Source organism: Pogoniulus pusillus, chromosome 34, assembly GCF_015220805.1.
Source record: "Pogoniulus pusillus isolate bPogPus1 chromosome 34, bPogPus1.pri, whole genome shotgun sequence".
In the NCBI taxonomy this organism is placed as follows: domain Eukaryota; kingdom Metazoa; phylum Chordata; class Aves; order Piciformes; family Lybiidae; genus Pogoniulus; species Pogoniulus pusillus.
This window is the reverse complement of record NC_087297.1, coordinates 13005464-13030825: the sequence shown is the minus strand read 5'-3', so window position 1 is coordinate 13030825 and position 25362 is coordinate 13005464. Positions and strand designations below refer to the sequence as shown.

The 25362-nt window shown below is 51.6% G+C and overlaps 2 protein-coding genes across 22 annotated transcripts in view; one reads left to right on the top strand and one right to left on the bottom strand.

The window, feature by feature from the left end:
- GGH (gamma-glutamyl hydrolase) overlaps positions 1–25362 on the top strand; it is a 39089-nt gene that overhangs the window by 11225 nt on the left and 2502 nt on the right. For 2 of the 15 annotated variants that reach the window (XR_010308398.1, XR_010308397.1), the window contains exons 8-11: positions 3344–3450; positions 3871–3926; positions 5910–6045; positions 9045–9286. Coding sequence is in view for 5 of the 15 variants with exons in the window: in XM_064170797.1 (XP_064026867.1) it covers positions 3344–3450; positions 20297–20374 (185 nt within the window). In the remaining 10 variants the exon portion in view is untranslated. Of the gene's footprint in view, positions 1–899; positions 2772–3343; positions 3451–3823; positions 3927–5909; positions 6046–9044; positions 10136–11076; positions 11666–20296; positions 20475–25362 lie in introns of those variants that run through there. The other 13 variants (XR_010308400.1, XR_010308401.1, XR_010308395.1 and 10 more) reach the window with 12 other exon arrangements.
- NKAIN3 (sodium/potassium transporting ATPase interacting 3) overlaps positions 6877–25362 on the bottom strand; it is a 115144-nt gene continuing 96658 nt past the window's right edge. For 3 of the 7 annotated variants that reach the window (XM_064170802.1, XM_064170806.1, XM_064170804.1), the window contains one exon: positions 6877–7761. In XM_064170802.1, the coding sequence (XP_064026872.1) occupies positions 7585–7761 (177 nt within the window). In that variant the 3' untranslated portion in view covers positions 6877–7584. Of the gene's footprint in view, positions 7762–11828; positions 11943–12394; positions 12470–17184; positions 17246–23493; positions 24532–25362 lie in introns of those variants that run through there. The other 4 variants (XM_064170805.1, XM_064170803.1, XM_064170807.1 and 1 more) reach the window with 4 other exon arrangements.

Below are 25362 nucleotides of genomic sequence, written 5' to 3'. Positions count from 1 at the left end.
AGTTTATTGTCCACAATGATCCTTTCTTAAAGTGAAGCATTAGAGAATGCCTTTGAAGGTGGCAGAGCTCTTCTGCAGCTGCCAGAGTTCAGTACCTCTTGCTGCTTTCTCAGAGGATTACTCTGCAAGCTTGGTAAGCTTAGGGAAAAACCCAAAGGGTGCTCAGAATAGAATGGCTTAGTAACTAAGTGACATCAGGAGGACAGGCATTCCATCAGCTCTTCTCAAGAGAGTGACTCTGTGGGCTTTGACCATGTCCAGTGCTCGCTGTGACATTCTAACCTGCCTTGCATAAAGAGAATGAAACCAAAAAGGTCCTGCAATCCCAGCGTGGTGAGGGCTGGAAGGGACCTCTGGAGATCATCCACTTCAACTCCCCTGCTAAAGCAGGGCACAAAGTCCAAGTGGGGTTGGAATCTCTCCAGACAAGCAGACTCCACAGCCTCTCTGGGCAGCCTGCTCCAGGTCTCCAGTACCCTCACACCAAACAACTTTCTCCTCTTATTCAGATGGAGCCTTCTGGGTTCCAGTTTGTGCCCATTGCCCCTTGGCCGGTCCCTGGGCACCACTGCCAAGAGTCTGGCCCCATCCTCTTGCCCCTCACCCTTTAGGTGTTGATCAGCACAGAATGGGGAGAAGAGCTCACATTTGGTTTAGGAGTTAGGGGTAGGCAGCCAGAGCTGGTTGGCAGGAGCTTGCTCTGGGGCAAGGCAGTAGAAGCAGTGCTCATCTGTGCCCACTTTAAGCTGTTCTGCTGAGCTCTCATTTTCACATCCCAGTTTTTCACTCAAGTCCCTGTGATTACCACTCTGTTGTTCCACACAGAGCAGCTTTGCCAGGGAAGGCACTTGCAGGGCAGGGAGCAGTGCAGTGATTTGTCCTTCTCCCATCTTTTGCAGCCCGGAAGAGCCTGCATCGTTTCCCCAGTGAAGAAGAGGAAACGAAGGCCCTGATCTATAATTACACTCCCATCTATACAGGAACCTTCTCCTCCTTCCAGCAGATCTATTTCTTTGATTGAATGCCCCATGCCAGGTGCTCTCTGGATGCTTATAAGTGGAATCGTTTGCCAGTGTTGTGTGCTGAAGGTTGATGTTGTGTGCTGCACGTGCCCCAGGATCTCTTCCTTTGCAATCATTTATCCTCTGGTCACCTTGCACTGCTGGATCATTAAGATAAACATTTGCACTCAGTAACATAATTTTCTTGGGTCACAGAATCATAGAATTGGCTTGTTTGAAACAGACCTTTCAGATCAACCATTCTGAGTCAGCCAAGGCTGGTGCTAAGCCATGGCCCTCAGCACCACATCTCTGTGTCTTATAAACACATCCCTGGGGACCCTGTTCCATCCTTTGAGAACCCTTTCAGGGAGGAAGTTTCTTCTGATGTCCATCCTGAACCTCCCCTGGTGCAACTTGAGGCGGTTTCCTCTTGTCCTGTCACTTGCTGCTAGGGAGAAGGGACCAACCTCCACCTAGTTCCAGCCTCTTCTCAGGGAGCTGTAGAGATGCAGAAGCTCCCCCCTCAGCCTTCTTTCTTCCAGGCTGAACACCCCCAGCTCCCTGTATCTGTTTTCCAGACCTTGTACCAGCTTTGTTGCCCTTCTCTGAACCTGCTTCAGCCTTTCAGTGTCCTTGGAGAAAGGGGGCCCAAAACCAAAGGCAGTTCTCAGGGTGTGACATCACCAGTGCAGAACACATGGGGACAGTCACCTCCATCCTGCTGATCCAGGCCAGATTGCTGTGGGCCTCTTGGCCCTAAAATGATCACTTGGATCCCACTTTGAGGCAAGTTAGAGGGGGGAAAAAAAGGGCATTTTTTTTCCCGGGGAAGAAGCTTTGATCCTGCTTGTAGACTTGGAAGTGATCATGTTTAGGAGAAGGAAAACCATTTTCATATATTTAAGATCTGAGAGTTCTCTTTCTTACACACTGTGGGCTTAGACCCACTGCTTAGTAAAATCCTGCCCTTCCCAGAGGGTTTCACCAGTGAGATTGTTGAGTTTGCCATCAGTGTGTGAATGGAGCCAAGCTCTTGGCAGGGTTTGTTTTGTCAGATTGACCCATGTGGTAGCAGAGAGACATTTTGGCCTAAAAATCACATCCCTGCATCAGTAGGGATTTGGGGAAGAGTTCAGGTGCATGCCTCAGCCCTCTTTGGCAGTACTTTACCCTCTCAGGTACCTTTTCTGAGCAAAGCTGGTCCGTTTCTCAGGGCTTTCAAGCCAAGAGCCTCTGACTTGTTCTTCCTCATGAAGCAGCTGCAGAAGAGAACATGAAGTGCAGTGACAGTCATCACAAGCTTCAGGAGGTGATGCTGTAGATGATATCTACAGCTGTCAGGTCAGCCCCATTCAGGAAACAGAACTCACTTTTATTTATTAGCTGACTCCTGAGTAGAGCCAAGCCTAAAAAGATGATTACACTCCACAGCTGCACATAAATGGAGCTGCTAAGACACTTGCAAACTAAGCCCTCTCTTCTGGTTCTTGTTCAAGCTGAGTTCTTAGAAATAACTCTTAAGAGTTTCCCTAAGGAGGACAGGATTTATCCTTAAACCCAGGGATTCACCACTGAAGTGGAATGTCTGCTAAGTGCAGTGGGAGTAATTAGTTCCAAGTGTGTAACTCTGTTGTGTGTACCATGGTGAGAGCACAGAGGATTTTTGTGGATGTGTCTTTTCTTTGTATCTTTGATCTCATGAAGCCTTCCTTGATGGTGTCCATGATTTTTCTATGGTACATGGAATAAACTTTGATTCAAGCAGCAGTATTCTTGTTCTGTACCTCCACCTGTGACAGTCACTTGATTTGGCCTTGTCAGTAAGTCAGAGTGAGCTCCATGGCCACAGCACAGCTCAGGCAGGGACCTGTGTCCAGATGCACTCAGATGTGGCTGCTGAGCCATGGGGCAGAAGCTCTCAGCAAGGCTTCTTCCTGGTCACAGCAGGCTGATGCTAGGTGCAGAGTCAGAGCCCTGTGAGGGTGGGCAGGGTTGCAGAACTGGTGGGGCTCAGAGGAAAGAGCAAAGCCACATCTCTTTGTACTGTTGAGTGCCATAAGAGCTGCTGGCTCTTCCATCAAGTCAGATGGGAATCCAGAACTGGCCAGCCCAACAGAGGGTTAAAAAAGCTACTTTAAAGGCATTTCAGTAGAGCTTCTGCCTGCTCTGATTTCTCCATTGCTGAGACAGAACTTGGAGTGTAGTTTTTAGCGTTAAGGAGCCTGTGGCCATGCTCTCCTCTTACTCAGAGTATGGCTTATGAGCCTAACCACCTTGCCTGCTGCTATGTGGGAGCCCTGGCACTGAGCAGCAAGGTGTGTCCCTCTTGTGTCTTGCAGGTGATGGGAAAGCATCTTCCAGAAGCTCTGCAGAGGTTTTCTCTTTGCGCCATTCTGCCCTCGCCACCAGATGGCCAACAAGAACCAGCATCTGCTGCAGCTCCCTGGTGAGTCTGAAGTCCCTGACCTCTGGTCACCTCACAAGTGTCACTTCTGCCATGCTGCCCACCAAAGTGGGGCAGTGCCCTTGGTGTGCAGAGGAGCAACTGTGAGGCAGAGGCTTTGTGCAGCACAGCCCTTGGCAGGAACTGTCCCCATCAGCTTCTCCCTGCTAGCAGCAGCCCCTGGTTGAGCAGAGCTGCCCTGAGCTTGAGAGAGTGCCTCAGGGAGCAGAGGCTGAGCTGGGGAAGGACAGCAGTGAGCAGGACTGGGGCTGGGCTGGCTCCCAGCGGGACAAAGAGACGAAAGGGTCACTGAAAAGGCAAAGAGGTATTTGCTGCAGCCTCTAGCTCACTCCCATCCATCATTTCTGTTCAGCAGCTCCTCTCTCCACCTGAGCTTCCCATGAATTCATTGCATTTTCCTAGCTCCTGGCTGTAGTACTGAAGCACAGAACCCAGATGGGTGATGGATTACATGAGAGGTAATTACAAAGCACCCATGATCTCATCCTTTTTGATGAGCAGCAAGCTCTGGGGCAGTTGTCTTCTTCTCTGTCCTGCAGAACTCGCTGATGAATTCTAATCTAGATGGCAACACTTCAAACCAGGCAAGAAAAACTGAAGAGCTTCATTTATGCAATGTGAAATGAGAGTGGAGCACTAAAAAAGAGAGGCAATTAAAACGTGGGGTGGCTCAGCTGCCTGATTAAACAGCCAACAAGATGCATGAGTGACACTCCTCTGCAATCTTCATTTGTTTGTTTAATCTTAAAAAGCTCCTCAGATGTGCAGAAGCCATCTGCTGGCCTCCTCTTCACTTGCTGGCTTAGGCATTTGCAGAGCATTCCTGTTTGATGCCATTACCTATGGAAATGTGCTCATGACAGTTTGCAGCAGAAGAGCTGCTGCTTTCTAGACAGCTCTGAGCGTGGCCCAGTCTCCTTTCCTTGCACAGCAGCTCTGCTGGCTGCAGCCGAGCTGCAGTCTGCTCTGCTCTGGTGTGAATGACTCTGAGCAAATGACAGCAGCCAGGTTTGGGCCACTTCACCTCCTCATTTCTTCAGCATGTTGCAGAAATCTCCCCCTGGAGATGGGGCTCTTGCTTAGCTGGAGGACTGTAGAGTAGCCTGGGACTTAGGTTGTGGTGTCCCAAACTGGGACAGGCAGGAGAAGGGACAGTGGTGAGGAGTTCCCTATCCGGTGATGTGGGTGTCAGGCAGCCCTGGGAAGTGCTTAGCTGGGTGAACTTCCCAGATGGCCAGTTTGGCTCCATCACTCTCAAATGAGCTTACCCAGGCCTTGGTTTCCATCTGAAGATGAGGGAAGGCTTCTTTCCTCTGAGATGCTGGAGCCCTGGAACATGCTGCCCAGAGAGGTTGGGAAGTCTTCTGTGATCTCCACCTGGACCATTTAACAGTTCTAAACCATTGCTGCCCTTGGTCCTGTCACTCCAAGCCTTTGTCAGAAGTCCCTCCTTAGCTCTCTTGAAACCCTTTCAGGTACTGGGAGGCTGCTCTAAGGTCTCCTAGGAGCCTTTTCTCCTCCAGGCTGAACAGCCCCAACTCCCTCAGCCTGTCTCCACAGGGGAGGTTCTCCAGCCACAGGTCCATGTGTTTCTCTTTTTCCTCTCCTGTATTCTGGACCCATCTGAGAGTGGTTCAGTTTCTGCTGCTAACCATGAGGTGGCAGAACAGGCACAGCACAACAGCAGCCAGAAGAGCCCAACCCCACCTGGCTACAGCCTCCCTTCAGGGAGCTGCAGACAGCAGTGAGCACTGCCCTGAGCATCCTCTTCTGCAGGCTGCACGCCCCCAGCTCCCTCAGCCTCTCCTCTCAGGGCTGTGCTCCAGGCCCCTCCCCAGTCCTGCTGCCCTTCTCTGGACACATTTCAGCACTTCAACATCTCTTTTGAATTGAGGGGCCCAGAACTGGACACAGCACTCAAGGTATGGCACAGGTGATCCATTTTAAGGGTGAAAACTGGTGGATGGCTCCAGGGATGGGGCCTTAACCACATCCCTTGGCAGCCTGTTCCAGCGTTTCACCACTTGCTCCTGCAGGGGGCCTGGGCAAGGTGACCTTTAGGGGTCCCTTCCTGGTTCAGTCTGTGACTCTCTAACCCATCAAACCTCTCACACAACCACCCAGCCCCACTGTGCCAGGCAGTGCCCCATCACTCTGTTGGGCACTGAAGCTTCCCTCCAAATACTCAGCTAAGAGCTGAATTTGCTTGCCCAGGCACCCTCCTGGTGTTGGAGCTTTACCTGGCAGGAAGCTTTTCCTAGCTTGGAACTTCCTCCAGGAAGGAGGCAGCTCCCAGGTTGTAATTTGTTACAGTTAAGGTAGATGAGGCTGGTAGTGGGAAGGAGGCAAAGCCAATTAGTTTGGGATGTCAGGTTTTGTTTGCCACTGTCAAAGCCTGTTAGAGCAACTCCACAGATTGCTGACTTGGCTTTTTCACCCAGATAATGCCCCCCTGAAAGAGAAGCAAGCAGGCAGCTGTCTGCAGACAACCACCCTGAAGAAAGGCTTCACCTGCCTGCATGGTGCTTGGTGACAACACTGCTGAAGCACTTGAGCTGGACACAGCTGGCTGGAGAGGTGAGGCTTTGGGATGAAGGCTTTTGGGTGTCCTCATTGTGTGTTCTCAGGTTTTAAAGAGCAGAAAGTAGCTTTGTTGCATGCTACCTATCACCCCCCAGCTTCAGACTGGTACCCTTAGTAACACTGCTAAAGGCCTCCTTCTGCCCACCCTCTGCACTGCTCTGCAGCCTGCTCCAGGGCTTCAGCAGCTTCCCAGGATTTTTCCTTATGTTTAGGTGGAACATAAGGAAAAATCCTGGGTTCCACTTTGTGCACCATTGACAAGAGTCTGGCCCCATCCTCTCTTGTCCCCCCACCCTTTAGCAGTTGATTGTCAATGCTCAGATCCCCTCTGGGGGCTGCACTTCTGCAGGCTCTCAGCCTTTGCTCCTCACAGAGCTGCTCCAGGCCCCTCAGCATCTCAGTACCCTCTGCTGGACTCTCTCCAGCCATTCCCTGCCTCTCTTGCACTGGGGAGCCCAGAACTGGACACAACACTCCAGCTGTGGTCAGAGCAGAAGGGGAGGACAGTTCAGCTTCTGGTGGTGACACAGAGTTGCACAGCTCAGAAGGGATATGGCCTTCCTGACAGGCCCACCCCCGACAGTCCCCCACAGAAGCCCAGAGAGCCTCAAACACTGCCAAAGGCTGGGGCAGGTGGGGCACTGTGAAGAGGCAGAACTCTCTGGAGTATCCAACTGTGCAGAGCACTTGGCAGAGTAATTAAGAGGCAAGAAATGCTAAGTTGTGTTAAAAACACTGCCAGGTGCCCAGAGACAGCAGCTCTGGGGGTCTCTTGCTGCCGTTGGTGACAGGAGAGCAAACAAAGCACCACAGCCACACTGCAGCTTCTTTCTCCACAGGTATTTACAGAGAACTTTACACATTTTTACACACTTTTTTTTTTGCCAGCTTTACTGTGAAATCAAAACCAAACTGAGTCCCCAGAGGCTTCCAAGGCTTCAGTTGGTGCCTTGGACTGTACAGTCATGCTTGGCTGCTTCCTGGGTGGAAGGAGAAACGTGCAAATTGCAGCCCTGGAAAGAGCCCTGGGTGGTGGAAGGGTTCCTGGAGAGCCACAGAGCAGCTGTCCTGCTTCTCTTCAGCTCACTGACAGCTGTTGCTGCTGGGCTGAGGGAAGGAGAACTGAGGAGAGAAGGAGCCAAGTATGAATCCCAGTGACTAGCTGAGCACATCAGGTGCCACAGAGCACTCCCTGCTGCACACAGCAGGTGCAGCAACGCTGGGAGTGGACACTGAGAGCCTTGAACACCAAAACGATCCCTTGCACAGTGCCAGGGTTTGACTCCTGGAGCCAAACTGCCTCTTTACTGACACAATCTCAACCAGGTACGGGATGATTCTATCAGGCAGCAGAACAACCTGGCCTGCTGGAGCAGGAGCTGTCCCTCTGCCACGTCCTGCAGGTTGTTCTCTTTTCATGCCTTAACCACTACATGTTGTAAAAATACTGAAATGAAAATAGAAAACCAAAACTAAATTTACAATTTACAGCTGTCCATGGAAGTAAATTATTCCAAAACTTCAAGCTCATCCCTACAAGGAGCTATGAATTAACAAAGCTGAGCTGCTGGCAAGAGCCACCCAGGCAGAAAGAGACGCTGGGTCCCCTCCAGCAGGCTGAGTCACAAGGTTGGGCTTTTGTCTTCTCCAAGGTCTTTCTTCAGCTGCAGCAGCAGAACTCTGGAGTCTCTGCTCCTTATTTACTTTGACCTAAAAAGCAGAAGAGATGAATGAATGAACAAAGGGCAGCCTGCTCAGCTGGGAGGTGTCAGTTTGTACCCTTGGCAGAGCGCTAAGGGACCAGTGGGTAAATCGCCTCTGGTCACCGTTTCCTCAGCTGGAAGCCCCAGAGGAAAGGCCAAAGATCAGTGACAACCCTTTCAGGAAAGAGAGTTTTTCCTAATACCCAACCTAACCCCCACCTCAGCACAACCTGAGGCTGTTTCTTCTTCTAGCACTTCTTCCCTGGGAAAAGAGACCAGCTCCCACCTGGCTCCAGCCTCCTTTCAGGGAGCTGTAGAGAGCAATGAGGTCTGCTCTCAGCTTCCTCAGTTCTCCAGACCCTTCAGCTTTGTTGTCCTCCTCTGGACCTGCTCTAGCTCCTCAGTGTCCTCCTTGGAGTGAGAGTCCCAGATCTGAACCCACTACTCAAAGTGTGGCCTCACCAGTGCCACTTCTGAACAGTCCCTCCCCAGCCGTCCTGTAGGTCCTCTTCAGATACTGAAATGCAGCTCTGAAGTCTCCCTGGAGCCTTCTCCAGGCTCAGCAGCCTACTCCCTCAGCCTGTCCTCATAGCAGAAGTGCTTCCTTGTGGCCACCTCTGGACCCTCTCCATCAGATCCATGTCCTTCCTGTGTGCAGGGCTCCAGAGCTGGGCACAGCACTGCAGGTGAGGCCTCACCACAGTAGAGCAGAGGGGCAGAATCCCCTCTCTCAGCCCTTGTCCAGCTGCTTTATTCCCAACGAGAAGATGATGATTGTTATCCCACTCCCTCTCCTATCCTGCTTTACACATCTCGAACTGCCTGCTCCAGGGCACAAATCTTGCTTCTCCTTGCCTGGTCCCCTGATGGAGTTGCAGGCAGAAGGAAGAGCAAACAGAGCAGCTCTGATCATTCATCTATGCATTTAAAAGTATCTCCCTCTGAGAACAAGTTCAAATTGATGCTCTTCTGAGGAGTGAAAAGGGAAAACCAAGCTTAGACTTGCTAACAATTAGTAATGATGGCAGCACTAAGCAGAGATAAGAGGAGTACTTGATACCACCAGATTGTCTTCTGCACAGCTTGGATGAGGCCACAGAACCCTGAGCTGTGTTTAGTTAATTTATGAACTAAATAAGGGCAATAAAAGGGGTTGAGGAGAAGGGAGCTGCAGCCAAGCTTTTATCTGTGACAGGCATCATGCTCATTTTCCCCAGGATTAAAGTGCTGGCAGATCTGTAACCTTGATTAAGGCTTGGGATGTGATTAACAAACGTTATTCATCTTCAGTCCTAGAGCACAGACGTGGGAGTTGTTCACAGCCTGGACACCAGAAGGGATAAAAGCGACTCTCAGACTCTGTATAACTGCTACAAGCAGCAATTAACTTATCAAAGGAAGTCAAGAAGGCTGCAGAGAGGGAAGCACCTGCAAATCTCTAGCACAGTCCAGTGACCAGACCAATTGTTGCCACCAAACTTGACTTTGAATTCAGACTTGGAGCACTGAGAGTGCATTTTCTCCCTCTTTAGGTAAAGATCCTCTCTCTCTACCCTTTGCCTTCAGTGTTAGACTGCTAGCAGTAATAGAGGCTACAGAGGGTCCTCCCAGCTGCACAAGGAAGTCACAGAATCCTAGGGGTTGAAAGCTCATCCAGAGCAGGATTACCCAGGGCAAGGCACATAGGAACACATCGAGGGGGTTGGAAAGGCTCCAGAGCAGGAGACTCCACTGCCTCTCTGGGCAGCCTGCTTCAGGCTTCAGCACCCTCACAGTGACAGAGTTGCCCCCGCTGCTCCCCTTGCACTTCCTCTGCTCCAGCTTGCCCACCATGGCCCTTGTGCTGCCCTTGGCCACCCCTGAGCAGAGCCTCGCTGCATCCTCCCAGCACTGCCCTGCGCATCTTCAGCACAGCACTGAGGGCAGCCTCCGGCTCCTCTGCTGCCAGCTCCCAGCCCCAGCTCCCTCAGCCTGGCCTCACAGGAGATATTCCACTGCCTCCAGCAGCTTTGTGCCTCTGGGCTGGACTCTTCCAGGCAGTCCCTCAGGTTCTTCTTGAACTGAGTGGCTCAGAAATGGCCACAACTTTCCAGATGTGGCATCAGCAGAGCAGAGGACAAATGGGAGATGCCATTTATCCTTCAGCACTGCAAGCTCACCAACAGCCCCCACATCCTTTGAGCTGCTGAAGCAAAATCTGCTGCCAAAGAACAAGCTCTCAGTGTCTCTGATTCTTCTGATTTATTAGTCTGGTGTGAAAATGCCTTTTCTTCCTCCTCTCTTTTAATGATAATGTTTGCTATTCTCTAAACTTTTATTCACTCAATACCTTAAAATAAACCCAAATGCAGGTTTAAGAGCTTAAAAGGGAGAGGTTTAAATGTTGTAGCTGTGGCATTCTTCCTCCTGGATACCAACTTGATACAATCAAATCACTCAGGTTGGAAGAGAGCTCCAAGCTCAGCCAGCCCAACCTAGCACCCAGCCCTGCCCAACCAACCAGACCATGGCACTAAGTGCCCCAGCCAGCCTTGGCTTCAACACCTCCTGCCACAAAGACTCCACCACCTCCCTGGGCAGCCCATTCCAATGCCAGTCACACCTTCCAGCACCTCAGCATCTCTGCAGTGGAGGAGCCCAGAACTGGACACAGCACTCCAGGGGTGTCCTGAGCAGTGCTGAGCACAGGGGCAGAAGAACCTCCCTTGTCCTGCTGCCCACACTGCTCCTGAGCCAGCCCAGGATGCCATTGGCTCTGCTGCCCACCTGGGCACTGCTGCCTCCTCTGCAGCTCCTCTCTGCCAGCACCCCCAGCTCCCTCTCTGCCTGGCTGCTCTCAGCCACTCTGTGCCCAGCCTGTAGAGTTGCTTAGGGTTGTTGTGGCCAATTTCACCTGCCCAGCTAATTCAGAATGGTCATGCCCCCATTTTGCTGTTATCTTCCCTCTAGAAAATGCCACAGAAGAGGCATTTAGTGAATGATTAGAAACAAATACAGGTTCCCATGCAGAGAGGGGACTGAGTGCTGTGTCAGACTGTTCACTGCTTCATTCTGTTGTCATAATGTGATCTCTTTTCCTGTTGTAACTCACTGTGGAAGGGCTTTTCCCTCTTTTGAGCTTTTATAATCTTACAGTATTTACTCACTGAATCTGAGTGACATTTTTTGTTGTTATTTCTACCAACTGGAAGCTGCAGCATGAATAAAACAGACTTAAAAACATGGGGGGAAAATACTGAATGAAGCTAGAAGCAAGGCTCAGGTGCCAAGGGCCAGCTGAATAGATTTGGGTAGCAATTGTCCACTTTGCATTAACTCCCAGGAGCTGATTGGATTTCACTACATCAGGAGGGAAAAAACCTTCAGCTGCATTGTTGTTCTGCTGATGAGAGAGTAAAAGGCAGTGAAGCCATCAAATCATTTCCAGTGGTGGATCTTGTGCTGCTTTTGAGAAGCATGAAAGACCTGAAGGTGAGTTAGAATGAGTCATAGAATAGTTTAGGTTGGAAGGGACCTCAAAGCTCAGCCAGTTCCAACCCCCTGACATTGAAAGGGACACCTCCCACCAGCCCAGGTTGCTCAAGGCCTCATCCAGCCTGGCCTTGAACACCTCCAGGGAGAGGCAGAAAGAGAAAGCAGCAAGGCAACCACTGCCAAGCATCTCAGGGGAGTTTCCAAGCGTTTGCCACTGAACCTTTGAAAAGGAAGTTTAATGATGGAGCATCAGGGCAATGGCCACTTCCAGGCATCTGAGAACAGTTTCATAGGTTCTTGGAAGGGACTTTAATGCTCATCCAGTTCCAACCCCTGCCATAGGCAGGGACACCTCCCACCAGCCCAGGTTGCTCAGGGCCTCATCCAACCTGGCCTTGAACAGCTCCAGGGAGGGGACATCCACAACCTGCCTGGGCAGAGTTTCTAGATGAGTTTCACCACTAAGCCTTTGGAACAGCATCTGTCTGAACTTACCTGAGCCTCTGCAAACTGCATCTACTGCTGATGTCTCCAGAGCTCAGCTGCAGCACACAATCATAGAATTGTTTAGCTTGGAAAGGACCTCCCATGTCATAGAATGGGTTGGGTTGGAAGGGACCTCCAAAGGTCGAGTCTGACCCTCCATTTATACCAGGTGAACTGAGATGCATCCAAACTTGTTAGGTTACAGAGTAGGGGAAGTCCAGGGACCACCTGAGTAGTGACAAAGAGATGATGAACTTCCACTGAAGCTCTACAGATGGTTTTTAAGGAGCTGGTGGAAAAGCTACCAGTTTTCCAGCCAGGATTTAGACAAAGGTGGAAGTTCTGCTCTTCCATCAAGGGGTTCATCTCACCAAGGTTTGTGCAGGAGCAGCCAAACCCCAGCTCTTTTCTCCCTAAAAAAGTCAGCAGGGAGACCATCCCTTCCCTGAGAGCCTCTCCTGGTGTTAGCTGAGGCAGGCAGGCTGAGCTCTCCTCAGCCTTGCTTTAGCAGCTCCGGCCTCGATGCCAGAGTGTCCTCACTTGTGCTTTAGGTGGATTAATTCTTAACTGAGTGCTAACTAAAAGGCAATTAGTAACCTGATGCCCAGATGATTTCAGGAGAGGGTTAGCTTGCAGTCCAGTTAGAAGGATTAATGTGGTCCACAGGACCAGAACCTTACCTACAGGCTTTAACTCAACATGTTCCTGGGGGGGCTGTCGGTAGGAGTATGAGTCAAGTCCACCTATGAAATCAACTGAAAATACAACAAGAGTGCCAGCAATGAGCAAATGGGAATGGAAGGAGGTCAACTGAAAAAGAAATATGGACAGACTGTGGTAAAAAAAATAGCAATGCACACACAGGAGAGAAACTGAGTGGGGGTCCTGCTGGGAGCCAGCCCAGCCCCAGTCCTGCTCGCTGCTGGCCCTCCCCGGCTCAGCCTTTGCTCCCTGAGGCACTCTCTCAAGCTCAGGGCAGCTTTGCCCAGCCAGGGGCTGCTGCTAGCAGGGAGAAGCTGATGGGGACAGTGCCTGCCAAGGGCTGTGCTGCACAAAGCCTCTGCCTCACACTTGCTCCTGGGCACACCAAGGACAGATGGCATTTAGGGTTGTCTGAAGAGACCTTTAAGACCACTGAGTCCAACCTTTAACCCAGCACTGCCTCTTCCAGCCTGGCCCTAAACACCTCCAGGCAGGAGGCATCTACAGCCTCCCTGGGCAACCTGTGCCAGCGTCTCACCACCCTCGCTGCAAAGAATTCCTTCCTAATCTCCAGTCTAAATCTGCCCCCCCTCAAGCTCCAGCCCATTCCTCCCTGTCCTATCACTACCAGGTCTTTGCAGGGTCCCAGCAGCAGCTTCTCCTTTATGCTGAGGACCAAAGGAGTCAAAGGAGCTGCAGGGCCCTCGACACTGCTGCTCTGTCTCTATCAAGTGCTAGCAGATGGTAATCAGGTTAGAACAGGCTAAAGTGGGAGACAGTTACTAAGAGACAACCTTTTACTTAAGCTTTCATTACTAGAAGCTAGAAGGGAAATATTTCAGGGGTCCACAGTCATTATTAAGGTTCTTCCATCCCAGGCTTCATCTGTGGAGATAGATGGTGGCTTTCAAAGCTGCCCTGACTCCTGAGCACCACACTGCTCTGCAGGGCTGTGCTGAAGGAACCATCCTCTCACCAGCTGCCTTCAAAAGGGCACTGCTGCAGGAGTTTCCACTTGCTTTTTGCTATTTAACTCTCATTGGTGCAGCAGCCAGAATGTTAACATCAGGCATTCAAGAGAGGTTCTTTTCCAAGGGCATGGCTGCCAGTGTGATGAGGGAGGATCAAAGCTGTTAGAAAGAGGCTCAGAACCTCCAAATCACTCAAATAGGAAAATGCCTTTCCAGAATGATCTCTGTGCCACGTCTCTGAGAGCTGCCTACAGCCATTCTGTGCCAGGACTGCTGTTAAAGAGCAGCCCCAGAGGGGAGCAGTTGAAAATGGACAGAGATCTGCTGGAGAGGGTCCAGTGGAGGGCTAAGGAGGATGATGAGGGGACTGAAGCACTGCCTGATGAAGAGAGGCTGAGGGACCTGGGGCTGCTTAGTCTGGAGAAGAGAAGACTGAGAGGGGATTGAATCAATGTCTGTAACTATCTGAAGGCTGGGGGTCAGGAGGGGGGCACAGGCTCTGCTCACTGCTCCCTGGGATAGGACAAGCAGCAATGGATGGAAGCTGCAGCACAGGAGGTTCCAGCTCAACACAAGGGACAACTTCTTGCCTGTAAGGGTCCCAGAGCCCTGGCACAGGCTGCCTGGAGAGGTTGTGGAATCTCCTTCTGTGGAGCCTTTCCAGGCCTGTCTGGATGTGCTCCTGTGTGCCCTGAGCTGGATTCTGTGGTCCTGCTCTGGCAGGGGGCTTGGACTGGATGATCTCCTTGGGTCACTTCCAACCCCTGACACCCTGTGAGCCTCTGAATGGAGGAGCTGAGTGAAAAGAAGAGACAGGAATGGGCACCACTTAAGCCTATAGATGGTCCCTTCCAAGCCTACCTTTGTGTGGTTCTGAAGGTGATGTCAAGTGGAAAGCTCAGGAGAGGGCTGCTGGATGCTGGAGTGAGATTGATTTAACAATAGCTGCAATTGAAGTGAGAAGCAGAGGTGCTGGCAGCTGGGGGCTGGCACAGCAGCCAGTTAAAAGCAGATTTAATTCACAGGGAAAGGCCAAGGAGGTGGAAAGGTGGAGACTAAAGCAAAATCAATATTAAATTAGCTCAGTAGAAGCTTGAATCGAAGCAGCTGGTTAAAAAAAAAACCAAACCAAAACCAAAGGGCACAGTGAATGTTTGGGAGTGGGAGAGCAGCAGTGCATGGAGCTAAGAGATGCCAGGGAGCCCCCAGTGAAAATAATCCATCCCCTCTAATCTGAATCCTCATTCCAGATTAGTTAGGACAGGAGTAAACAATAATGAAGGTCTGAGCCTTAATTTAAGGATCAAGAGTTAGATGCTTACAGGTGACTAAATGTCATCTGTTTGGGCACAAACTGGAGCCCAGGAGGTTCCACTTGAACAGAAGGAGAAAATCCTTTGGTGTGAGGCTGCTGGAGCCCTGGAGCAGGCTGCCCACAGACGTTGTGGAGTCTCCTCTGCAGAGTTTCCAACCCCACTTGGCCATTGTGCTCCTGGGCAGGCTGCTGTGGGTGCCCTGCTTTAGCAGGGGGAGTTGGACTGGATGATCTCCAGAGCTTCCTTCCAACCCCAGCCATGCTGGGATTGAGGGATTCTGTGACCTTCTGGTGTTTCAGTCTTGGTTTTACACTGAATGCTTTACTCACAGCTGTAGTTTTATGGCAGACCTCCCCCTCTGGTTTCATTCTTGCCTTCTCCTGGCACAGCTCAGTTCCCACTCCACAGGTTCACTTCTGACACAGCTCAGTGCCCTGTTTATCACCCAGTATTTAGCAGCAGTGCTGCCCCCAGCTCTTTCTCCAGGCAGTCCAGAAGCTCTTCAGAAGCTGAATGCTGTTTTTTACCAGCGTTCCTTTGCCTGCTCTCCAGGCTCTGCCTTACTAAACCCATTCAGCAGCTCCCACAAAGCAGCCACCAGCTTCTGAGTTCATTTTTCAGGAGAAAATGATTCCCAAACAGGACAGTGACAGGGGTTTATGATTACAGATTCCACATCTTCTGTCCTGTGGAAAAGGGCTTAGGGAGATTGATGGCTCCACAGAGGAAGAGATGACAAAATGAAGGGAAGAGATATAAATAGAGGTTTTCATTAGGCTGAATGATGGAAGGGATTAACCTCGCTACAGCAGCCTGCCTTTTACACGGCTGCTTTTTCATCCCTCCTGACCTGCTATCATCTTCCTTCTAAGTAAAAGTTAACTGCAGCCCAGGGAAGGAGAGCAGTGGCTGGGAAGAAGTGTTTCCTCCAGCATGATCCCTGCTCAGAGGTGCCCAGCAGCTGAAATGCCAGGCTGCAGAGCCAGCTGAGCACCGCACGGAGGCTAAGCAGGCAGCTGCTAGGAATTTTTAAGCCTGCCTGATGGGTTTCAGACCAAGGGCTGGGGTGAACTTGGTGCACTGAATATTGCAGAGTAGATTTAACTAGGGAGGCTTTGACTCTCAGCTGGCTGAGGAGTTACCCCCTGCAAACCGGTGCAGAAAGAGGATAGAATCGCTGCAGCCACCCGAGGGAAGCAGCTGCTGCCTCGTGGCAAAATGCATTCAGTTGCCCTTTTCTTGCAGCTGCTTGGGCTTCTAGCTCTGAAGATCCCTTCCAACCCCATACCATGCTAGCATTCTAGGGCTCAGTGCTTCCATGGTGCTGTTATTCTGTTATTCTATGGTTCTAGCATCCTCTGATTCTGTGGTTCCATGATCCTATTATTTTATGATTCCATGGTTCCATGATTCTGTGGTTCCATGGTTCTATGATTCCATGATTCTATGGTTCCATGGGTCTATGATTCCATGATTTCAGGGTTCCATGGTTCTATGATTCCATGGTTCCATGATTCTGTTATTCTGTGGTTCCATAATTCCATGGTTCTATGATTCTAGGGCTCCATGATTCCACAATTCCATGATTCTATTATTCCATGATTCCATGATTTAATGGTTCAGTCATTCCCTGACTCTAAGACTCAGTGCTTCTATAGTTCTGTTACTCCATGATTCATTGATTCCACAATCCTGTTTCCATGATTCTGTGATTTAATTCCATGATCCTATGATTCCCTGACTCTTTGAGCTTCTAGTGCCCATTCAGTGGCTTTTGCCCCACACTTCTGCCCATCAGAGGTGACACTGTGCAGAGGTTTTGGACAAGGTGGCCACTCCCTAAGGCTTTGCTGGGCAAAGGCAGGCTGAGCAGCTGGGATGAGCATTTTAGATGCCATTCAGTTAGCTCTGAGTGTCTCCTGCTTGGGCAGTGTGCCCCTGCATGTGGCCCATGGCTTCCTTTGCCATCTCCTCTGCTGATGGAGAGCCACAGACTCGATGGCTTCAGGGGCTTTGATTTAGATTTCAGTGTAGGAACAGCAAGAGTGAAATGTCCATGCACAGAGTGGCTCATGGGAGTGGTTCAGGGAGTCACAGAGTGGGTTGGGTTGGAAGGGACCTTAAAGATTAGCCACTTTGGGCAGGGACATCTCTCACTAGGTCAGATTGCTCAAGGCCTCATCCAGCCTGGTCTTGAACACCTCCAGGGAGGTTGTGGAGCACAGAATGTGATCACATCATTCTGTGATTCTGTGCTCCACAACCTCCCTGGTCAGCCTGTTCCAGTTCCCCAAGTACAGTCCTGACACCTAGAGCAGGTGGCAGCACCTAAGTCCATCTTTGAGCACAGCTGGTTTGTGCCCTAATGCCAGCTTCAGCCAGCTTTCAGGCTCAGTTCCTGGGCTTGGCAATTGATGCCAGACCAAGTCTACCCCCAGGAGCTGTGCCTGCAGGGCTGCAGAGGTGGGGGTCAGTACTTACAGCTGTCCTCCTCCTCCATGAAGATGCTGATCACGTAGCAGGCATAGACAAACCCCACCAGCTGCAGGAGAGGAGAGGAGAAGCAGGCATCAGAACACATCAAACACTCTGCAAGGCTTAGCTCAGTGCTGAATGAAGTTCCACAAGGGCAGCTCTAGGCTCCTGCACCTGAGGAACAAGAGCCCTCTGCACGAGTTGGAGAGTAGGAGAGCCCTGCAGAGGGACCTGGCCAGATTGGAGCAGATGACCTCTGAGGTCCCTTCCAACCTAAGCCATGCTATGAGTCTGTGATTTCTACAGCCGCTTCCACAAAAACACCCTCCTCAGCCTGGGTTTGTGTCACTCGTGCCTCTGAGGGGATGGGATTCAGCTCCTTAGGATCAGGGAGTGCAAATGCTGCTCCTTTGCTTTCCATATGGACACCAGGGAAAAGGACAACCCCAGTGGGCAAGGAAACCTCTTCAGCTGCACTGCCCAGACCTGTGCATGCTTGAGAAAACGCTGCTTGTGCAGCTGCACACAAGCAGTGCTGCCTGAGAGCCCTGCAAAGCCTGCTCCTGGGGGACTGGAACTGCCTGGAGATGAGTGTTAAGAAAACTCCTCTTTCTCTGCTCCATCCAAGAAACCTGCTCAAAGCAGCTCCTCTGAGGGTACCACACATCAACCATCTGAGAAGGAGGTAATTTTACAGTATCTGGACAGGTATAAGCTCCTTCAGAGCCACACAGATCATTCCAGCCTGCTGCTTTCTGGTTGGGCTGCACCAGCAGCTCCAGAAGCTTCTCTGCAGCCAAAAAAGCTTGGCCACGGAAGGGAATTTGGGGCAGGTTAAGATGAATTAAGTGAGGTTGTGAAATCAATGCACGTAAGATAAAGTGCATTAAATCCCTGTGTGGTCTTGCCCATTCAGAAACAACCAGGCCCCAGTGCACTGGAGCTTAATCCTCCCCCAAGGGATTAGTCTTCCCCACGGGGAATTAAGCTACAGGAGGCTAAATCTGAGGTAGTTGTGAATGGGAGTTGTCACCAGCCTGCAGCACAGTCCTGCTGCAGATCCCTCCCCAGGGCTTTCACCTCTGCTGTTTTAGCAGTGTGGTTTCATTCAGCTCCCCTCGGAGCAGACTCAGCTGTTGGAAGGCAGTGAAGGATTTGGGGGTCCTGGGGGATGGGAGGTTGACCATAAGCCAGCAATGTGCTCTGGTGCCCAGGGGGGCAATGCCATGCTGGGGTGGGTTAGAAGGGCTGTGGTTAGCAGGTCGAGAGAGGTTCTCCTGCCCCTCTACTCTGCCCTGCTGAGGCCACATCTGGAGTACTGTGTCCAGTTCTGGGCCCCCCAGTTCAAGAGGGACATAGAACTGCTGGAGAGAGTCCAGCACAGAGTCACAAAGATGCTGAAGGGAATGGAACAGCTCTGTTATGAGGAGAGCCTTAGGGAGCTGAGGCTGTGCTGCTGGGAGAGGAGGAGCTGAGAGGTGACCTCAGCAGTGGTTATCAATGTGTGCAGGTGAGTGCCAGAGGCTGGGGCCAGGCTCTGCTGGGTGATGCCAGTGCCAGCACAAGGGGCAGTGGTGGAAGCTGAGGCAGAGGAAGTTCCATGGAAACCTGAGGAATTTTTTCCCTAGGAGGGTGACAGAGCCCTGGCACAGGCTGCCCAGGGGAGCTGTGGAGTCTCCCTCTCTGGAGATATTCCAACCCCTCCTGGGTTTGTTCCTGTGGGATCTGGTCTAGGAGATGCTGCTCTGGCAGGGGGTTGGACTGGCTGAGCTCTGGAGGCCCCTTCCAGCCCCTGGCATTCTGTGACTCTATGATTGCCAGCCTCCCTGGCTTTTCCTGGGGTCCAGTTTCCCAGGGTGGTGTTCACAGAATCAGAACTGCTGAGGCTGGGAGAGACCTTTGGGCTCATCACACCCAGCCATTGCCACAGCCTTTGGCAGGTGCACATCACTTTGTGGCCCTGCTGCTCTGAGCCAGGTAAATGCAAACCAGCTGTGGAAGAGGCTGGAGAGGGCAGGGACCAAGCTGTGCCCAGTGTCTCAGTGCCTGCAGCTGGATGGGCCCTCGAGCCATGGCAGGGCTGGCTGGCTCCACGTCAGGGGGGTCAGAACTAGATGATCTCCAAGGTGCCTTCCAGCTCAGGCCATTCTGTGCCTCTATGACCTCTACAGTACAATTAACATGAAGCCCTCTACAGATCCTTCAAGAGAGTTCCCCCCCCAAGGTTTCTGAATGAGTTAGTGAAAGCCTCTCCTTTGGCTGTTATTGATGGACATGCTAATGAAATATTTATCCCAACAAATTACTTGTGCTGTCTTGATTAACTCAGCTGCTGGTTAATGAATAATGCTCTGCTGCTGTGAGCCCACCCCAGCCATCACATTAACTGCAGTGACTGACTGGTGGGGACTGCCTGGATTGGTGATGTTGGGAACCTTCTTGGCACCAAGGGACAGCCTTCAGTGTGTGCTCCCTGGTGGCTGCAGAAACTCAGCTTGCTCATCTTGGCTTTCAGCAGTCAAAGGGACCATAGAATGGTTTAGGTTGGAAGGGACCTTAAAGATCACCCAGTGCCAACCCCCTGCCCATAGACAGATGGGTGATCTTTAAAGTCCCTTCTAGACCAACCCTGTCTGTGACTCTCTGACTCCATGAATGGGGACACCACTGAGTGCTGCTTCCCATTTGGACACTGAGCCCCAACTCCTTGGTGGTGGCCACCCAAATGGGGACACCACTGGTTGCTGCTTCCCATTTGGACTCTGAGCCCCAACTCCTTGGTGGTGACCACCTACTACTTTCAGAAGCACCAAACCCCTCAGTCCTTCAGTGCTCATCTGATAAACATGGCTCAGATCCTCCAGATCATAGCAATGAGCAGGCTCAGGGGATGGGAAATGACTGTCGCAGGGTTGGCAGTGACCTCTGGAGACCATCAGCTGTCACCTGGGCTAAGCTGGCAGAGAGTGGAATGCACCAAGGCTCCTCTGGTTAGTGGAACAGAGACACATTCAGAGGATGCTGTTATCAGGGCCTTGGATGCATGATTTATGCTCTGCTGATAGCCTCAGGTAGAACTGAGGCAGGAGCCTCTGATATGTTTTTTTCCCTTCTGCAGAGGTCCCTGGAGGCTCTAAACACTTTAGTCCAACTGAAAGCTCTAGGCTTAAGCTCTGGACATCTGCATGGAAGATAAATGCCTGCTTCAACAGAAGTGCAATTGGATTACATCCTTGCCCATCCTTAAGCCATGGGAAGCTCTGGAAACATGGAAGGAATTAAAGGCCCAATCAGCTAAGCAAGTGTGTGCTGGGAGAGAGCTGCTGTAACAAGTGAACAATGCTGCAGCAGATCCTGTTAAACACAAGGACCCAACTCGGGCTCAAATCTGCATTGCCTTGCAAATTAATGCCTTTTAACAGCTGCCACTTGATGGGGATTAACCTTTGCTTGGGAAACCAAGGACACATGCCAAAGGAAAAGGGAATTGGGCATTCAAATGGGGGCTGGTGGCTGCAGACTGAAATACTTCTGATCAGAGTGGATGATTGAGGTCATTTTGCTGCTTGGCCTTGGCAGCATCACGTTGTGACTTCTAAACACACTCTCACAAGCTGTGTTCACTTCCCCTGCCTGCTCCACACCCTGCAGTGCCACCACGTTAGGGGCACCCAATATGTACTCTGGGTGAAGCAGTGCCCAAGGCTGGCAGCTTCATAGAATCACAGAATGGGTTAGGTGGGAAGGGACCTCAAAGCTCAGCCAGTTCCAACCCCTGCCACAGGCAGGGACACCTCCCACTAGAACAGGTCTCTCAAGGGCTCATCCAACCTGGCCTTGAACACTTCAGAGAGGTTGTGGAGCACAGAATCACCCAATGTGATCCTTGGTGGTGACCACCCAAATGGGGTCACCACTGATTATTGCTTCCCATTTGGACACTGAGCCTTATCTCCTTGGTGGTGAACATCCAAATGGGGACACCACTGATTGCTGCTGTCCTAGGCTGAGCTCTTGTCCCAGGTGACAGCACATCTCTTGTCCCAGGGTGACCTCTTGTCCTAGGGTGAGCTCTTGTCCCAGGTGACTGCACACCTCTTGTCCTAGGGTGAGCTCTTGTCCCAGGTGACAGCACATCTCTTGTCCCAGGGTGACCTCTTGTCCTAGGGTGAGCTCTTGTCCCAGGTGACAGCACATCTCTTGTCCCAGGGTGACCTCTTGTCCTAGGGTGAGCTCTTGTCCCAGGTGACTGCACACCTCTTGTCCTAGGGTGAGCTCTTGTCCCCAATGGGAGCTGACATTTGGGTGTTGCTGGTGGCAAGAGGCAGTGCCAAGGGCTCCTCCAGACTGCTGCCATCCCAACCACTTCCCAACCAACTTGATTGCAGCAATAATAAAGTTACTGTCAGAGGATAAAAAACTCTTACCAGAGCTTCTCACACTCAATTAGCAGATGAAAGCAGCAGGAATATCAAAGGGCTCCAGGGGCTGCTCTTTAGGATTCTCAAGCAGCATGACAGATTGTTTGGAGTGTGCCAGTACAGCTTCACACTTCTTGGGGAGCCCCCATTGGAAAGGAGAAGTCTTCAGGCAGCAGAACTGGGGGGGTTGGTGGGGGGTTTTTTTTTGGAGCCAACATATGAAAAACCAACAAACAAACTACCATGATTAAAGCTGTTATGAATCCAGACAGGACATAACTTGGTCTGACAGCTGTAACTAGAGTGGATGAGATGCAAAGCAGCATCAGATTGCTTCAGACTTTGTGCTGGGCAAAGCTCAGTGATTGTGAAAGGGATGAAAGTGGTGAGACACTGGCACAGGCTGAGGGTTGGTGAGACACTGGCACAGGTTGAGGGTGGTGAGACACTGGCACAGGTTGCCCAGGGGGGTTGTGGAGCACAGAAGCACCCAATGTGATCTTTGATCACATTGGGTGCTTCTGTGCTCCACAACCCCCCTGGAGGTGTTCAAAGCCAGGCTGGATGAGCCCCTGAGCACCCTGGGCTGGTGAGAGGTGTCCCTGCCCATGGCAGGGAGTTAGAACTGATCTCTGAGGTCTCTTCCAAGCCAACCCTTCTATGATCACCCCTGGCTACAGCTGCTGTGCTTCCCCATGCTGCCCTTTCTGCCCAAACCCAGGGCACCTGAGCACTCTCTTGCTCTTCACAACTGCTGCTGCCTGTTCAGATGTCTTCATCAATCTCCTCAGCATTGTGCCTAAGGAAGTTTGATTGTTTCCTTTCCATGAGGATCCAGGCTGTCCACAGCCCATTGGTGTGTTAAAAGCCTGATTAAACTTTCAGCAGATCTGACAAGCCCAGCAGTGGGGATTCCAGATGAACCATCTGGAGATCAGCTCCTCTTCAACACTGCTAAAATAATGTTTCAATAAAGCCCTCTCTGAATGCTGCCATCTTTGTAACCCAATAAATGCCACCTCAGGACCACCTTTTACTTGTGGAGCAATGGTTCCTCTCTCAGCTGCAGCACCTACTCAGGTTATTGCAAGAGTTTGTGGAGATGACTCCAAGCTAGGAGGAGCTGTGGAGCTGTTGGAGGGTAGGAGAGCCCTGCAGAGGGACCTGGCCAGGCTGGATGGGTGGGCAGAGGCCAAGGGGATGAGATTGAACAAGGCCAAGGGCAGGGTTCTGCACTTTGGCCACACCGACCCCAAGCAGCACTATAGGCTGGGGCCATAGTAGCTGAGAGCAGCCAGGCAGAGAGGGAGCTGGGGGTGCTGGTAGAGAGGAGATGAAGAGGAGGCAGCAGTGCCCAGGTGGGCAGCAGAGCCAATGGCATCCTGGGCTGGCTGAGGAGCAGTGTGGGCAGCAGGACAAGGGAGGTTCTTCTGCCCCTGTGCTCAGCACTGCTCAGGACACCCCTGGAGTGCTGTGTCCAGTTCTGGGCCCCTTCATTGCAGAGAGATGTTGCAGTACTGGAAGGTGTCCACAGGAGGGCGACAAAGGTGCTGAGGGGCCTGGAGCAGAGCCCTGTGAGGAGAGGCTGAGGGAGCTGGGGGTGTGCAGCCTGCAGCAGAGGAGGCTCAGGGCAGAGCTCATTGCTGCCTGCAGCTGCCTGCAGGGAGGCTGTAGCCAGGTGAGGTTGGGCTCTGCTGCCAGGCAGCCAACAGAAGAAGAAGGGGACACAGCCTCAATCTGTGCCAGGGCAGGTTCAGGCTGGATGCTAGGAGGAAGTTGTTGGCAGAGAGTGATTGGCATTGGAATGGGCTGCCCAGGGAGGTGGTGGAGTCTGTGTGGCAGGAGGTGTTGCAGCCAAGCCTGGCTGGGGCACTTAGTGCCATGGTCTGGTTGGTTGGGCAGGGCTGGGTGCTAGGTTGGGCTGGGTGAGCTTGGAGCTCTCTTCCAACCTGCTGGATTCTATGACTCTATGATTTAGCTGTGCAGCTCTAAATATCCACTTAGGACAGAGCCTTCTCTTCTCCAGGCTGAGCACCCCCAGCTCCCTCAGCCTGTCTCGTAGCAGAGCTGCTCCAGCCCCCTGAGTCCCCTGTGGACCCTCTCCATCAGATCCATTTCTTTGCTGCAGAAGTGGGCAGGGATTGGCAGAGGCTGCCCAGGGAGGTGGTGGAGTCCCCATCCCTGGAGGCATTCCAGCAACCTGTGGCCATGGCAGTGTGGGGCAGGGTTGTGTTGCTGGTTGGGGCTCAGTGACTCTGTGATTCCTCCTTGCTGTCCCCTATGGGTACTGAACTGAAGCTTCTGATGGGTTCCAGTGCTTGATTCTTTCTCTCACCGTGTTGGTCAGATCCATCCCATGGTTAGTGAGGGAGCACAACCATTTTCTCTTCTATTTCTTCCACATCCATTATTTCTCTGCTGACAGCTTAATCTGTGGGCTACAGAACCCTGAGCACCTTTACTCTGAATCAATAACCTGCAGAAGAGACACAGGACCTCTGAAACTCCTTCTGTAAAGGCTTTATGATTCCTTTAACTCTCTTAATAGAGCTTTCCTATCAAATAAATGACCTCTGATCTCAGACACTCCTCAGCCTTCAGTTCCCCTCCCTCTCCTCTGCTTTCTGTTTATTAAAATATGGCTCAAACCCACATTTCCCTCTGCTGCTCTTTCATCCTGACTCAGAATGAGTGTGAAACTTTGCCCAGGGAATAAATGACTCTCTCCATTTTCCAGCAGCTACTCAGACAATGAAAACCTTCTCATCAGCCACACGTGTGGAGAGCTGATTGAGGATCTATTTGCAAGCAGGAGGAGACAGTCCCATGCATTTCAGAGCTCCTCACATCAGCCATGGTTTGTCCTCCCATCCTCTTCAGCTCTCTGGTTCTAAAGGCAAACATGGCTTTGGGGAGGGGAATTAATATCTGCCTGCAAAGGAAACAAACTCCAGTGGGGAGCTGATAACAGAATATGTTTTCAGTACATAACTACAGAGGCAAAGATCTATCATTTGGCCCAAACAAGCTTTACCTCTTCATGGGGCTATAGTTTTGTGCAAGGATGCATCCAGCCCCTGTTTGCTAGAGAGGACTTGGTTTCCATCTTGCTTAGACCAGCATAAATCAAAGGCTGACAGCAGGAAAGTTAAGTGCAATGGGAAATGCAGAGGAGCTGTGAAATGAGAGCCAAGCCCATGCTCTCCTCTTGGCACAGCCTTGTCCTTCCTAGGTGCAGGGTTCTGTGCTCTTCTCTCAGCTCCAAAGACACTGCCTTTGCCAGGAGCTCCTGTTAGTGCAGGCTGGCTCCTTAGAGCAGGAGCTGCTTTGCCATCTACTCCTGACAGAGACAGGGAAGGATAATTGCTGTTTTCATTAACTGCCTCGCTGGCAGAGGGACTCACAGTGGTTGGGAAGCCAGCAGCCTGGCCCCAGCCCAAACCCTCACACATAGCTGGCTCTGATACCCTGGCAGCCAGAGCCAACATTCATCACTTCTGAGAGACACAGACTCAGAGAATGGGCTGGGCTGGGAGGGACCCCTCAGTGAGTCTGCAGGCATTGGGAGCAAGTGTGGAGCTGTTAGAGGGCAGCAGGGTCTGCAAAGGGACCTGGGCAGGCTGCACAGATGGGCACAGTCCAGTGCCAGGAGTTTGAACAAGGCCAAGTGCAACAACAACCCCAAGCAGCACTACAGGCTGGGGCCAGAGTGGCTGAGAGCAGCCAGGCAGAGAGGGAGCTGGGGGTGCTGGGAGAGAGGAGC